At 48.3% G+C, this 16313-nt stretch overlaps 1 protein-coding gene across 1 annotated transcript in view; it reads left to right on the top strand.

The window, feature by feature from the left end:
* Positions 1 to 738: 738 nt before the first annotated feature.
* Patronin (calmodulin-regulated spectrin-associated protein patronin) overlaps positions 739 to 16313 on the top strand; it is a 195599-nt gene continuing 180024 nt past the window's right edge. Inside the window, exon 1 of the mRNA XM_069329901.1 lies at positions 739 to 5525. Within this exon, the coding sequence (XP_069186002.1) occupies positions 840 to 5525 (4686 nt within the window). The 5' untranslated portion in view covers positions 739 to 839. The remainder of the gene's footprint in view (positions 5526 to 16313) is intronic.

Genomic DNA, 16313 nt, shown 5'->3' with positions numbered 1-16313 from the left:
GTGGTAATTATATTGCTAACGTTTATCGTATAGCGGGTAGCGCGAGCAGGTGTCCTCGCTCAACGCCCACCCTGAGGCGTCTGGTGGGCCGCAAGGTGGATGGGTTCACTTATAGCCTGGCTATATAAATGTACCAGTTTATATAGCTTGGGGGACTGGGGGGTTGGATAGGGGTGTCGTACCAACGTGTGTGTGGGGTGAGTTTCCTATGTTCGTGGGGGAATGTTAGTTATATTAACGGACCAATAAATCGATGGTTTGACTTAGTCATGATGCAAGCTCACTCTCAAGTGCTGGATCAGTAAATTACAAGAAAAGTGTTCCACAGGGTTCACATATAACGTGGTCGGGGATTGGGTGGGTGTCGGGGGGTGAGATGTTGGGCGGGGCGGCCTGGGTGGAGACGAGGTAGACAGCTCAGTATGAGGGCGGTGAGCGTGGCGCGCGCGTGTTACCGCTACCGTGTCTAGGGGAACACTGCTCCCGCCCTGGTGGGCCCCTCCCCCTTAGCCTGCCGGCGCTGGTGCCGGCCCTCACACCCACACTTGTATATAGTGACACACCTCCTCAGTTATGTGTACATACGTACTCCCCTGGCTGTGATAAATGTACAGTGAAGCCGACAAAAAGTGTACACATCTGTTTAAAGCACGCCTAGAGCCTACAAGGAATTACTTGGAATCTTTTCCTGCCTTCTGAAGTCTGTGTCATTAACTGCTGCTAACTTGGAAGTGGTGATAGTGTTTCTGAGTGGTGTAATCTGTGACAACATGAAACAAAGGAGGGGTGTGTGTTTGTGTGATTGTTACATATAAGCTATTGAGATTGATTCGTTTATAATGCGAGACTTCTTAAGGAAGAGTCCTTCGAGGGGGACCGTGAGTTCTTCCTCGGCAGGGTTTAAAAGGCCGACGAGTCCTCCAGCCAGAGAACAAGTTAGCCAGGGCAAAGATATATCAGGGGTGTGTAAATTCACCTCGGCCATAAAGATGCGGGCCTTCCGGGGTAGCGTGAGGAAGAAGATAGCCGAGCTGGAGGCCAACTCTAAATTGAAGGATGAGGAGGAAGGTGATGATAAGGGTAATGACACAACTCCTGCTCAGTCCGAAAGTGCCATACCAAACTGTCGCATGCCAATCACACTGCCGACACACCAGGAGGATGCTGTTCATGACACGAAGATCACTGTAGAGGAGGGAGATGAGACACGGGAGGTGGCAAGCTCATCTCGAGAGCAGGCAGGTTGGAGTTCTGAGGCTAAGGATGCCTTCACTAATGAACACCACTCAGAGTCTGAGGCGGAAAGTGTTTATGAATCCCGTAAACTGATGATGAGGAGAGTGATGCGCCATGAAGCTGAAGAGGTCACACACAATCACTTTGACCACTCAGATGCAGACTCCTGGACTGACCTTGAAGAGAACTTCGCCAAGATATACGAGCCTATCCCATACAGGGTTCGCAGGGAGGCCTGGCAAAAGATGACCAAGGAGGAGTTACTGTACAACATCAACAGTGAAAGGATGAGGTTGCAGATGAAACACATGAGCAGGAAGGAAATTCTCAAAGAGATTGACCACTTGCGAGAACATCCAGTACACTTCACACAGAGCTACAACAAGGTCAAATGTGCCAAGCAGCCGACCACCTCACACCAGCATCAAGTGGTAGCAGAGATTCATTCCGTCCAGCATCCAGATTGCCAGACCTTGCACAGTGACACTGACACAGAGTTTGGGGAGACTGATTATGTGACCCGGTCTGAACTGTACAAAAACATTCATAATCTGCAGAACTCTCTGGCCAGACACAACAAATTATTGATGGATGAGGACAACCAGTCCTGGAGGTCGGTGCCAGGTCAGCACGATGATCCCGTCTATATCTCCCGTTCAGAGATATTGTCTAAAGTGGACCCAACGTATACCACCCGCCCGGAGGTCACCACGACTAGGGAGATTATGCATCAAAATAGTAACAAAGACAACTACTTATCGCGGTCTGAGATCTTGACTCGCCTGAAAGAGATGTGTGAGAGTGAAGATGAGCGTGGCCTCTCACCAGCTAACACAGCCGACTCCAACTGGGACGTGTGTTCTTGTGTTTCTTGCGAGCAGTGTGGCACCGACAACATCTCTGCTTCTGAGGCCGAGTGCCAGTGCGGCGCCAAGCAGACTGGAGACAAAAGACATAAAGAGCACATCAGTCCCCATAGGCCCTCCTCACCTGGAGATCAATCTCTTCTCTCCCAAGATTCCTGGTCCAACGGAGAGTTTGAGAAAATCTATGAGCCTATTAAGGGGCCGAGTGTTGTGAGACGACGAGATTATCTCGTCAGTCGCACTTTAGAAGAGCAGAAAAAACGCCTCCAAAAACTGGCACAAGTGAAGGAGCACCAACCCTCCGAGGGCAGAGGTAAATATCTTCCTATCGATGCATGGAGTCTTAGTGAGAGTGAAGATGTATATGAATCCCTGGCACGTGTGGCTCGCGCTTCTCTACGGGCAGGCTCCAACACATTGGCGTCTATCAGTAAAGCTCGCCAGAAAACTGGAGGCGGTGGTGACCTGGAGTTGCAGCGGCGTGTGCGTGAAATACTTGATGGGCAAAATCAGATTAATACCACAACAAGAATTAAAGTGGTACAAGCCATCACTGAGCACATAAAGCACCATCTTGATCTTGACAACTTTGAGGATGAAGAAGAGAGAAATCATGAGATTCGTGAGCGGCTGAAGGAGGCTATGGCACAGGACTGGGAAACTCTGAGCAACATCAACCTGGGTCATATCTATGTCCCTATGGAAGAAAGCGCCAAGAGTTCAAAACTGGGAAGCAAGGAAAACACTGATTATGATACATTCGGTAGCATTGACTCACTTATTTTTGAGCCCAAGGTTCCAGCCATTCAAGAGGCATCGGATGAAGGAACTGTGTCTAGTGCACTGAGCAACACCATTAGCACTGACAGCCTACTGGACAAAGCCCTTGAGCAGAACTATGATACTGATGATCCTGCCCTGAGTGCCATGAAGTTTTTTGATGATGCTCTTCAACTAGAAGGGGAAAAACTGAACTGTGAATTAAAAGAGGAGGAGGAGGAGGAGGAGGGAGATAATGACGACGACGAGGAAACGCCCATTCCTACACCAGCTCCTTCAACACCAATAGCTGAGAGTGAGCAAGAATTACCCATCTATGACACAGACGACGAATTGCAGGAACATCCAGTAAATGATATTCAAAACATATCGAAAGAGAACCCACTCAACCTAAAGCAACACCCATGGCCTTGGAGTGCTGGTAACCAAAATCATCAGGGACGCTCTCAGTCAAACAAAGAACAAACCAAGCTGCCTCTTAAACAGAAGATATACAATGGCTTGATGGGTTTGGGGTTTATAAGGTTTGGTTCCAAGGAAAATATAAAATCTCCAATTCTTCTCTGCAATCAAGAAAATCCCAATTTCGTGGTATCTGGAAAAGATACCCCAAAAGAGTCACTCAAAGTACCCGTGGTGATGGAGCTGCAGCGAGGACTGGACTCGCAGCAGTCTCAGAAAGACGTGAATGGGTACGAGTCATTCCAGATGGATTTTCACAGGCTGTCCGGCAAGAGGTTGCCCAGCGAAGAAGACTCGATGTACGATTATCACCCAGATCACAACGAAGCACTGTACCATGGCGGCACCACAACCAGCCACGATACAGTCGACTCCGAGACGGACAGCGTAACCAGTCAAGAGAGCGTAATCTTCAAAGGCAACCTAACGGAGATGGGCGACGCCACTGACCTCGACGACAAAAAGAAGAAAAAGAATTCATTTCAGCACAAGTTTGTTGTAAATCAAGGCAATGAATCCGACACTAGCGAACTGATTGAAAACAAGTCTGTAAGTCTGAGCACGCAGCCATACCTAGACTCGGACACATCGTGGGACTACATGGAGGCTGTTGAAGAGGAGAAAGCGGCCATGCAGAGATATGCTGTCACTCTGGAGGCCCAGGCTGAAGTGGGCTCGGTGACTCTTGGCCCGCGGGTAGTTGGAAATATGCGCAGGAAACACCTTTACCAAAGCATTGACAAAGTCGAACACACACAAGCTGAAGGGTCTCCTGAGGGAGGGACGTCTCTTCAGGCATCTGTTACAGAAGCTGTAACAGATGTTCATAATATTGGAAACCCAGTATCATCACCCCCTTCACTGACTGACCTCCAATTGGCACATGTGAGTGTGACCAGTCCCATTGATTACACCGACGAAGAGATAGATGGTCGGCAGCTTTTTCGTGCCTACCAGCGACGTCAGTTTAGAGCCCCAAGTGACCATGAGGGGGGTGATGGAGGTGGAAGTGCAAGTACCACAACACAGGATTACCAGGAGACAGAGGAGGACATGTATGACGTGTGTGATTCTAGTGGAAGCCTTGTACAGCGTAGCCAAAATAATCCGTCAGTGGTGCTGCTGAAGCACCATGTGTACCAAAGCATTGAGTCCCTTGCCTCCCGTTCATGCATATCTTCCACAGTGTCCATCAAGTCACCCGTCACAGAAGGAACATTGGACGATGGCGAGCTACAGCTTTACGGTTCACGTCACGGGGAACCCATATATGGTGTGCGAAACTCTCGCCTCTTCCACTCTATGAACGGCGCTTTCGTTAGTAGAAGCAACAGCGATAGCGCGGTTGATCCGCCTGTCATTATCCGTAAAGGCAGGGTAGTGGAACTTACAGAAGAAATGTTTAAAGGCACCCTGGAGCGTAAGGTATTGCCTCAAGAGCTTGATGATAGCCACCAGAACCTGACCTTCCATAGTAGCCTACTGCCTACCACAGTACACGAGGAGGATCGTCTCTATTTCCATAATACTGTTTCTTCCACTGAGTCACGGGAAGTCCACTCATATGAGAATGATAGCGAGATCTATGGCACACATAATGAGATTCGTGAGGAAATTTTTCAGGTTACCCGGGAGCAATTGAAAATTGATCCTCAAGAGGAAGTTTCAGCAAAAGAGGAGTCTTCTGCAGATTCTTTCACATCCCAGAGAAAGACTGAGAACACTGAAGATGAAGTAATGGAGGGTACATCGACGGCCAAGATCAAGAGAGTGCAAAAACTAGGGGTGTCAATCTTGGGGAATAATAATGATATGATGATTCGTGAACTGAAGCTTAAATTGAAACATAAGTTTAACCCTGATGATGAGAGTGAAGGTTCTGAAGATGCCACTACCGAGAAGTTATCCGAGGTTAAGGGCACAGTCATCAGCAAGGTGCCTCTGATAGCCACCATTTCCAGTGACTCCAATTCCGTGGCACTGAAGCGGGAGCAGCTGGCTCCTCACATGAACAAGATATTTGGCTCTCTGCACAAGAGACGTCGCCAGAGCATTGAGACTGTGATGAGTAAGAGTGAGGCTGGAGGAACAGATGAATGTGGAAAGTTCTTTCCAGGAAAGGGCGATGTCACAAAAGATACGAAGGATGAGAAACAAGAAAAAAACGAAAAGGAGAGAGAGGTAATAAGGTTAACAAGAGCAGACGGAGGCGTTGAGCATGTTTGGGTGCCAACACCGGACTACACACCAGCCTCCACGCTACCAAGAGAAAACTTCAACCACTCTATCTTGGCCTTTGATCACCTCATGGACCACCAACTAGCCCAAGAGGAGGACTACAGCTTTGATTTAGCCGACTTGGCTAAGTTTGTCCACGAACACATCTCCAAGAACAAGAACCTGTACTCGGACCCAGGAGGTCCGGACTCCGTGCCCACACCTGTTGCTCAGGTCAGTGCCTCTGTCTCCCCCAGTCCCACCAATGAACCCATGCTGCAGAGTGGTGATTTCCCTAAACGTTCTGTACGATTTGATATGCGAAAACAATTGGCCGATTTGAGTGCCACTTGGTCAGACTTAGAGAGCGTCATCTTTGCCGAAGACAAGTCTGGTTCCGAGTATCAGGACAGGGCAGAGAAACAGTGGGACATTGGGGAGTACGTGGGGAGTGTGTTATCTAGCGGCAAGCTGCCGGCCTCTCGCATGGAATCCTACAAAGATAGTGATTGTCTGCTATGGGAGCAGCTGGCCAAGATGAGGCGCAGCAAGGCCCCAGAGGACCGTGAGCGCTGGCAGTTGGAGAAGACGAAAAGGATGCTGCTCTGGATACATCTGTCCGATGACAACACCTACACTGAGTGGTGTTACAAGAGTCAGTGGTGGAAGGTGAGAATAGTACCGATACCAGCTCTAAACCGACTCTCGGCACCTGAATACTTGCAGCACGGGTGCTGGTTTCCTGTCACTAGTCTCTTAAGTGTTGCTGTTCTAATACACAATTATGGTGTAGCAGTAAGCTGTGTGTGTTGCGCGGGGTGCAGGTGTAAGCTTCCTTTTGTTGTGGGAGCGGAAGACAGTGGGCAGCAGGCACCTGGATGCCTTTGTTTGGGTTCACCTGTGTTGTCTCAGCCCTCAGCTGGGTGCTCACCTCGCCACGCCCCGTTACTCCTTTACAAGTTCCCAATTCACTGATGCGATTATGCCATGCCTCTGCTTCACACACACCCTCACCTCTTTACAACACAACATACGTTTAATACTAATGTGACATTTGTAATATTGGTTCCCTGTCCTTAAAAGTCTTCCATTTGTATTCTCGCCCGTGTTCGACCGCAGGCAATCTGCCCTCAAATTGTTAAGGCTGGGTTTAACTTGCACGAGGATTTTTTAATTAGCAGGAGAAAGCGCCAAGCCATTACGACTTTATAGCACTTGGAAGGGGTCAGGATAAGGATTTGGGATGAAACAGGGGGGGGGGGGGAATGGCCCCCAACCACTTGGACGGTCGGGGATTGAACGCCGACCTGCATGAAATGTGCACGAGTGGTTGGTTGGATGTAAAACTGCCAATCTGGCGTGCAACATTATTAAGCAGTTGAGTTGGGTAGGGGTGTGGGTGGTCGGGTAGGCAGCTGGTCCAAGACCTGGGTAAACACCTAGGGATGGAGGCAAGGGCACGCCTCGACTGAAGCTCGTTTGGTTTGTTATGGTTGTGGTAGGTCTGTTACTACAGTTACTTTTGGTGATGGTGGTGATGCCTTACTTATAATGGTGGTCTTTTAATCTCGGCGATGATGTAGTGGTTAGTTCTTGTGCTTATATTGTTAATTTTGCTGCTCCTGCTGATCCTGCTGCTGTTCGTGTTGCTGGTCCAGTTCCTGCTGGTCCAGTTCCTGCTGCTCCGATAGTTGCCCAGATTGTTGCTCCTGTTGCTGCTGCTAATACTACTGATGCTCCTTCCCCCTGTCCATGGGAACCAACTGTGATAGGCGTATTTAATTATTAAACACTAGACAATAGACTCACAAGAACGTGATGCATGATGATAAAATAATGAAGCCGTAACACTACGGGTAGTTATAGCACTAGTTACATTTACTGCGTGCTGAGGTGAATTTATGTCCAATTTATATCCATTTATACCAAGATGAACTTATATCCAAGTTGGTTTGGTTAACATTTTGGCATTATGATCGTTGGCAGTTGGAGCGATGTTGACCCAGTTCTACTAATGGAAGGCTGTGATTGGCAGCACACTACAGTCATGGTCTCTCGCGGGAAATTTGCGGTGTTGTGATCGATGGAGAAGTATGCTTTTTAATGGAGTAAGTATGGGGGTGTTAGAGGCCGGCTGATCCCAAGTCACTCGGTCAACGGCAGGCACTTCTCAGTCTTCCCAGCCGCCGGAGGGTCAGTGCTGGTCCACTTGGGGGGGGGGGGGAGTCCGTCACTACGACCAGGCACAGACGGATATTCATGACTCTACGACATAGCTAAAGGGATATTCATGACCCTACGACATAGCTAAAGGGATATTCATGACCCTACGACATAGCTAAAGGGATATTCCTGACCCTACGACATAGCTAAAGGGATATTCATGACCCTACGACATAGCTAAAGGGATATTCCTGACCCTACGACATAGCTAAAGGGATATTCCTGACCCTACGACATAGCTAAAGGGATATTCCTGACCCTACGACATAGCTAAAGGGATATTCCTGACCCTACGACCAGGCTACACTATGACCTGACTGTGGGGGGGGGGGGAGACGTGTCATCAGAACGCTGCCTTGTGTTAGACGGTGAATCAGTTGGCGATGAAAATGTGTTGCTGCCGTCATTACTTAAACTACTAGTACACTATTGCAACAATCACTACTACCAAAACTACCACAACGAAAACAACCACTACTACCAAAACAAGCACTACAACCGAAACTGCTGCTGATACAATTACTACAAACAAAAGAACTACTATTACTACTACTACTACTACAATCAAAACTACTACTATCACAAGCAAGTCTGCTGCTACAACTACTACTTCACCTACAACCAAAACAACTACTGCTACTATTACTACAACGAAAAACTACCTCCAAACTACTTAAACAACTGCAACTAATAACAGTTGTATAATTGATTAACCTGTAATTTATATATGGAATGTGATAACGCAAAGGCACTACAAGTGTATAACCTTAAGATTAAAACGCAAGACGCAATAAAGCACCTAAATTATTGGGATCGTCTCAAAGCCCTCCAAATGTACTCACTAGAAAGAAGACGAGAGAGATATCAAATAATATACACCTGGAAGATACTGGAGGGCCAAGTACCAAATCTACACAGTAAAATAACAACGTACTGGAGTGAACGATATGGAAGAAAATGCAGAATAGAACCAGTGAAGAACAGAGGTGCCATAGGCACAATCAGAGAACACTGTATAAACATCAGAGGTCCGCGGTTGTTCAACACCCTCCCAGCGAGCATAAGAAATATTGCCGGAACTACCGTGGACATCTTCAAGAGGAAACTAGATTTATTCCTCCAAGGAGTGCCGAACCAACCGGGCTGTGGTGGGTATGTGGGTCTGCGGGCCGCTCCAAGCAACAGCCTGGTGGACCAAACTCTCACAAGTCAAGCCTGGCCTCGGGCCGGGCTTGGGGAGTAGAAGAACTCCCAGAACCCCATCAACCAGGTATCAACCAGGTTGCTGTAGTGCCAGACCCAACTTGGTTTCCCATAACACTCTAGGATGTACTCGGGTAAAGGTTGTGACTTGAGAGGTAGTCATTAGGGCGGCGGCCGTAGAGGCGGCGGTAGCGTATACAGTGACACAGGCCTGGAGGTGGTCACGCCCGTTGTAGTGTAATAATGGTGAGAATACCAGCTGCCGGACGTCGTTGTGGAGGGAAGGTCAGACTACTGTTAGCAGGTCTCCAGCACATGTTGGGGATGATGTAGGTAAAGGTGGGCTGGACCACTTGTCAACACTGGTGGTGTGGGGGAGCCTGTGTGTGTGTGTGGTGTGGGGAGCCAGGGGAGGTGGTCGGGGGAAGAGGCGTTCCTTGGTACCTGTATCTCCGGCAGAGATGGAAATGCAACTGTGCTCGGAGAATTATATCATTGAGTTAGATTACAACTTTAGCGAGATGAGTGTGCGGTGGGGCTTGCTGCGACGCGGGTGAGGGCCTGGGTGTACATGTGGTGTAGCTCCTAACATGAAGTACTTGTAGTAACCATGTACCCCATCGTACAAATATCGACGTGATGGACCAGTGGGCTCCATCACCTCGACTTTTGTGTTACTGAATTTGGACAAACGAAGTTTTTTTTATGTTGCTAACTAAACCTAACTTAACCAGCCTAAACCTAACACGCCATCTGAGGTCTAGTATAGTACATAGGTGCTAAACTAGGGCATAGGAATAATTTGTTGCTTTTTACCTATATTTTTCCGGACTCTTTAAAATGAATTTAACCCAATTTTACTTTCAATTTGTCCATCACAAATGATATTTGTACGATCGTCACACAAGGACGTAATATTTGAGTAGTTACAAAAGCACCATCTTACCAGGGTATAGTTACCTGTTGGTGTTGGTGAGGTGTTAGTGACCCGGGTTAGTGTACAGGTAAGGCGGTAACTGCTTATGGCAGGAGCGCCGCCATACACCAGTACTGAGCACAGACTCCGCGACACTCCACAGCTGCCCACATACCGTGAGGGCCAAATCCGGATGATAGTTTTGTACACTTACCACTGGTTGTACTCGGCCACTTCTATAGGAAGGCGTGACAACACTCGTGTCTGGGTGCAAGACTGGTGCGCTCCTCCAGTATAGTACACAGTTTCTCTCCAACCACTTGAGCTGGACGATAGAACCACGGTCTCACTTCATGCAGGTCGGCGTTCAATCCCACGACCGTCCAAGGGGTTGGGCACCATTCCTTCCCTCCGTCTTATCCCAAATACTTATCCTGATCCCTTCCAAGTGCTATATAGTCGTAATGGCTTGGTGCTTTCTCCTCTTAGTTCATTTATTCATTCATTCCTCTCTTAGAGGTTAAGGTGTGATCAGCCTCGTTATGTTCTCTGGCAGTCTGCACCCCCCCCCCCCCGGCCTGATCCATATAGCACAAGGCATGGAAGAATTATACCTTGGATAACATTATTAGTTCCGGTGGTGCAGGTAACATGCTCGGGGTGGGGCTGTGGGCGTGCACACCTCCCAGGGTTGACGTGCACGCCTCCCAGGGTTGACGTGCACGCCTCTCAGGGTTGACGTGCACGCCTCCCAGGGTTGACGTGCACGCTGGCGCCTCCCAGGGTTGACGTGCACGCCTCCCAGGGTTGACGTGCACGCCTCCCAGGGTTGACGTGCACGCCTCTCAGGGTTGACGTGCACGCCTCCCAGGGTTGACGTGCACGCCTCCCAGGGTTGACGTGCACGCCTCTCAGGGTTGACGTGCACGCCTCCCAGGGTTGACGTGCACGCTGGCGCCTCCCAGGGTTGACGTGCACGCCTCCCAGGGTGGGCGTGCACGCCTCCCAGGGTGGCCGTGCACGCTGCTCCTCCCAGGGTTTGACGTGCACGCCTCCCAGGGTGGCCGTGCACGCCTCCCAGGGTTGACGTGCACTTGTCAACCCTCCGTCTTGCCCTTGTTATTTTTAGCATACTTGTCTGGCTTCCGGCTGAGACGGTGGCGTGTTATCCACCATTGTGAACAATCTAGTCCAAGAGTGTAAGGAGAGAGCTGCTAGCGTGCACCGTCTTGGCTTGGTAAGGAACAGCTGGATACATCTCCAGCTTGTGGGGGCTGAGGGCGTGTGCCGGTATATGAATGGCCTTATAGAGCTTTGATAATATTGGTTGATATAAATGATGTGCTGGATGAGCGGAGCTCTACACCCTTAGCACACCCACCTGGCCTTACTGGAGAGCTCTGGCGCTCTACACCCTTAGCACACCCACCTGGCCTTACTGGAGAGCTCTGGCGCTCTACACCCCTTACCACACCAACCTGGTCTTACTGGAGAGCTCTGGCGCTCTACACCCTTACCACACCCACCTGGTCTTACTGGAGAGCTCTGGCGCTCTACACCCTTAGCACACCCACCTGGTCTTACTGGAGAGCTCTGGCGCTCTACACCCTTAGCACACCCACCTGGTCTTACTGGAGAGCTCTGGCGCTCTACACCCTTAGCACACCCACCTGGTCTTACTGGAGAAGCTCTGGCGCTCTACACCCTTAGCACACCCACCTGGCCTTACTGGAGAGCTCTGGTGCTCTACACCCTTAGCACACCCACCTGGGCTTACTGGAGAGCTCTGGCGCTCTACACCCTTAGCACACCCACCAAGGGCCAGATTCACGAAGAAGTTACGCAAGCACTTACGAACCTGGACATCTTTTCTCAATCTTTGGCGGCTTTATTTACAATTATTAAACAGTTAATGAGCTCCGAAGTACCAGGAGGCTGTTTATAACAATAACAACAGTTGACTTGCAAGTTTTCATGCTTGTAAACTGTTTTAATAAATGTAACCAAAGCCGCCAAAAGATTGAGGAAAGATGTACACGTTCGTAAGTGCTTGAGTAAGTGCGTTCGTGAATCTGGCACTGGCCTTACTGGAGAGCTTTGGCGCTCTTCTCACCTCACGCAGTCTTCCTTGTTGACCCACGAAAATGTACTAATTAAGGACTATAATTTCAATGATCAAGGGCCAACTTGAAGGGATGTGTTAGAATAAGAGCCTGCTAGTAGGTATCTCCAGGAAGTGAATAGGTGCACAGCGCTGGTTTACCGTGTAATGGTGAGGGGTGTGGGGGTGGGGGGGGGGGGTGAGCCCCAACTACACCATGTCTCCGAGGGGCTCCAACACCTGTTGCTCGCTTTCTTCTGTGACGTTGATCTTTCTCGTCTTGTTTTGTCAAACTCTTGTCAATTGTTAACTTTTCCTGTTTGGCGAATCTGTAAGATTTTGTGGTGTGATAGCACAAATCTACGCATGCGACAAATTAGAGAAAACATTATACAACTGCTTTGTAAAAATTTAGTGGGAGGAATGTGGTACCTCTGGAAGCAGTATTTCCCCCACAGTTCCTTAACAGGCTCAAAGCACCTGGGTAAATCTTCCTTGGGCTTAATTATCTCCTCAGTCTTCTTATGTAGGACTACAGGTGCCATATAATGACACCAAGGTAAGGTAAGCCTTACCTGGCCATAGGCACAATCACAGAACACTGAGCATCAGGGTCCACGGCTGTTCACTACCCTCCCAGCAAGCATTATAAATATGGCCTGAACAAAGGTGGACGTTTTTAAGAACCAATAAGGCAAGTTCTTGCAAAAAAGTACCGGACCGACCAGGCTGTAGTGGATATGGGGGCCTTCGGGGGTCGCTCCAAGCAACAGCCTGGTGGACCAAGTTATCACAAGTCGAGCCTGGCCCCAGGTATGCTCCAGGTATGGTAAAAACTAAGGTATACGAGAGGTGATGATGGTACCCGGCTCATCGGGTAACGTTATGGTCACATTACACACCAGGGGGGGGGGTGCAGTGTGTCACCACACTGTGGCCATTGTAAAGGCAACATTGCCATAGTTGAGAGGCGTTGCTGTTTGGTGCCTGCTTGTGGTCGACACGTGTCTGTATGTGGGCTTGTTCCTGCTTGCGGGCTGACTGTGTGTGTGTACTCACCTAGTTGTGTTTGCGGGGGTTGAGCTCTGGCTCTTTGGTCCCGCCTCTCAACCGTCAATCAACAGGTGTACAGATTCCTGCGCCTATTGGGCTCTATCATATCTACACTTGAAACTGTGTATGGAGTCAGCCTCCACCACATCACTTCCTAATGCATTCCATTTGTCAACCACTCTAGCACTAAAAAAGTTCTTTCTAAAATCTCTGTGGCTCATTTGTGAGTGAGTGAGTGAGTGAGTGAGTGAAAGAGATTACCCAAGTGTAGTTACAGGATGAGAGCTACGCTCGTGGTGTCCCGTCTTCCAGGCACTCTTTGTCATATAACGCTTTGAAACTACTGACGGTTTTGGCCTCCACCACCTTCTCACTCGACTTGTTCCAACCGTCTACCACTGTTTGCGAAAGTGAATTTTCTTATATTTCTTCGGTATCTTTGTTTAGTCAGTTTAAATCTATGACCTTTGGTTCTTAAAGTTCCAGGTTTCGGGGATTTTTCCATATCAATTTGATCTATTCCTGTTACTATTTTGTACGTAGTGATCATATCACCTCTTTTCCTTCTATCTTCCAGTGTCAGCATATTTAATGCCTCTAACCTCTCTCCTCGTAGCTCTTGCCCTTCAGTTCTGGGAGCCACTTAGTAGCATGTCTTTGCACCTTTTCCAGTTTGTTGATGTGCTTCTTAAGATATGGGCACCACACAACCCCTGCATATTCCAGCTTTGGTCTTAACAAAAGTTGTAAACAATTTCTTTAGTATTTCGCCATCCATGTATTTAAAAACAATCTCGAAGTTAGAATTAAAAGCAGTATTATGGTATTTAATTTTGGTGGGGAATATTTTATTATTTGTTATTTTTTCTATTCAGTTTTGATTTTTTTTTACGAGTGTGTAGAGGAGAAGAGGACTTACTGGGCGTGGGTGGCGTGGGAGGGAAGGGCCGCCTTGCTGCGTTGGCACTGGCTCTTGGTGTTTGGAAGAGCGTGCCTGGCGAGCTGGCGCTGGGCATCACCAACGGTGAGCACCTCATAGTGGCCGGCCATGATGGCCACTGTGGCCGGCCATGATGGCCACTGTGGCCGGCCATGATGGCCACTGTGGCCACAACTCTCTTTATGTCATAGACAGTGACACAGATTCCTCGGGTGAGACTCGAGTTTCAGATCCAGGAACACGAGGGGGTCGCTCTATCATCTGTACTACGGCCTCCCCCACTACGGTACTGCCTGCCTCCATAATTTTGTTTCCGGAGAGAGTAAATAGTAAATAAAGGTATTATTGTGATGCGACTGTGACGCCGCTATCCTCCCCCCCCCCCACCCGTGTGAAGGACGCCAGGTAATATGTGATGATTTGTGTGCGTATTGTAGTGTGTTGCGTGGGAGGCTGGAGGTTGGTGGGGGGTTGTGTACCAGTGATAGTGACTACAGGCTACTGACTCTCCATGACCTTCCACACATTACTTCAGCGCATTCCACTTACTAAAAGTTGGGCATACATAAATCTGTGTATCTATGTATTTACGTATGTAGCTTAGCTTAGCATTTTAAAAGCACCGAATCACCTGTGGTTGATTGTTCAATAAACCCTTAAACTATATGTTTAACACATCTCTAACCCTGACCATGGAGGACAGAAGAAAATGTATATATGCTGGTTAGCATTGTAAATGTGTGGCCACGTCTGTGGTAGAAAATAATAATAATAAAAAAACAACTAAAAGTTGGTACATCGCCGGCCTTGTCCCCGGTCGTGCAAGTGGTTGGGCATCGTTCCGTCATTCCCTTAGCCCCTGTAGTATATAATTATATACTGGCTTAACGCTTTCGCCTGATAATTACTTTGTATTTCCAGCTTCCATTTATGTGTTCTCGTCCTACTGTTTATACTGGCTGTCCTTGCCTATTGTGCTCCCTATACTGTGGTCGGTGAACATAGTCCCTCTCTTCCTTCTATCACCCAGGGTTGACACGTTAATCTTCTTATTGTGCCACTAACTTTGTGCTAACGTCTCCAGTTTACAAGATGAGTTTTATGCTTCACGAGGTGCGAATTGCATGGCGGCGCTGCTCATTATTGTATGGCTTGGTGGGCGAGGCGGGAGGCAGGCAGGCAGGTGGTGGGTGTGTTGGTGGCGGGGTGATGAGCTATGCACGGAAGGTTATGCAGGTTATGGAGACGGTTCCCAGGATCAATGTATCTGCGTCCCGGTTTTTGGCCAGGCCTCCTGGTTGATGATGTGGTGTACTAAACTGTTCACCAGATCATCATATACCCTCTGGAGGTGTATATCAAGTTCCATTTATGAATGGGGCTAATTTGTACAGTCCGTCATGCCTCCTGGTCTTGTAAGAAATCGTTTCAGAGTCCATTAGATTCAGTCCCTCTTAATATTTTCCAGGTGTGAGTTGTGGGTGATGACATTAATTGAGATGTTTTGTTGCACTGATTCTGACAGTAAAAGTTATACGTTCTCCAGGTGAACAACCTCTCCAGCTTGGGGAAGGGTCGTTAATGTCCACTACTTTAACACTCTACACATAACATGTTTCTTAAAGTATCATAATTAATTAGACATACATTATCTGTAAAAGTTCTTGTTATACAACAATTAGATCCACGAAGAAAAAATATGCTTATTAGTAATAATTGTACACAGCCATGAACATAGAACCTTGGCTTGTCAGAACTCCCCATTAATTATAGGCCTAATAAAATTGGGGGGGGGGGGAAGGGTGTTATTTTTAAAAGTAGTGCCGTTGAAGGTGAGGAGCGTGAAGATTGGAGTTGGAGCTGGGATCACTTTAGACCCTGAACAGAGGATTTGGAAGTAGACGTGTTCTTGGAGGGAGATGGTGGGCAGTGCGAGACTACTCAATAAACTGTTTTCCCTTACCATAATGTTTTACTAATAATTTTTCATCTTGAAAGTTTGAAATGTCGATTCGAACAATGAGAGGTGCTGCCTCCTGGACGACCTAGGCGGGTGTGTTAGAGGGAACAGTCTGTTCTTGCCTGTGTGAACTCTCCAGGTGATAGCCGTCACCAGTATCTTCACTACAGTTGAATAGTACTCCACAAGACATTTACCCCTTGGTAAAAATAACATGAATTCAGAATTCACTGAAGATGGTAAGATCTCTGCGTGTGTGTTTTCCTCTCCTGTCCGGTGGTGGTGATTGTATTGTCCCTTGGGGGCCTTAGTGTGGTGCAGGGTGTGGTGCAGGGTGTGGCAGGGTGGGCCTTGGG

This window comes from Procambarus clarkii, chromosome 23 (assembly GCF_040958095.1).
Source record: "Procambarus clarkii isolate CNS0578487 chromosome 23, FALCON_Pclarkii_2.0, whole genome shotgun sequence".
In the NCBI taxonomy this organism is placed as follows: domain Eukaryota; kingdom Metazoa; phylum Arthropoda; class Malacostraca; order Decapoda; family Cambaridae; genus Procambarus; species Procambarus clarkii.
Note: the sequence above shows the minus strand (reverse complement) of the source record. Positions and strands in the feature narration are given on the sequence as shown.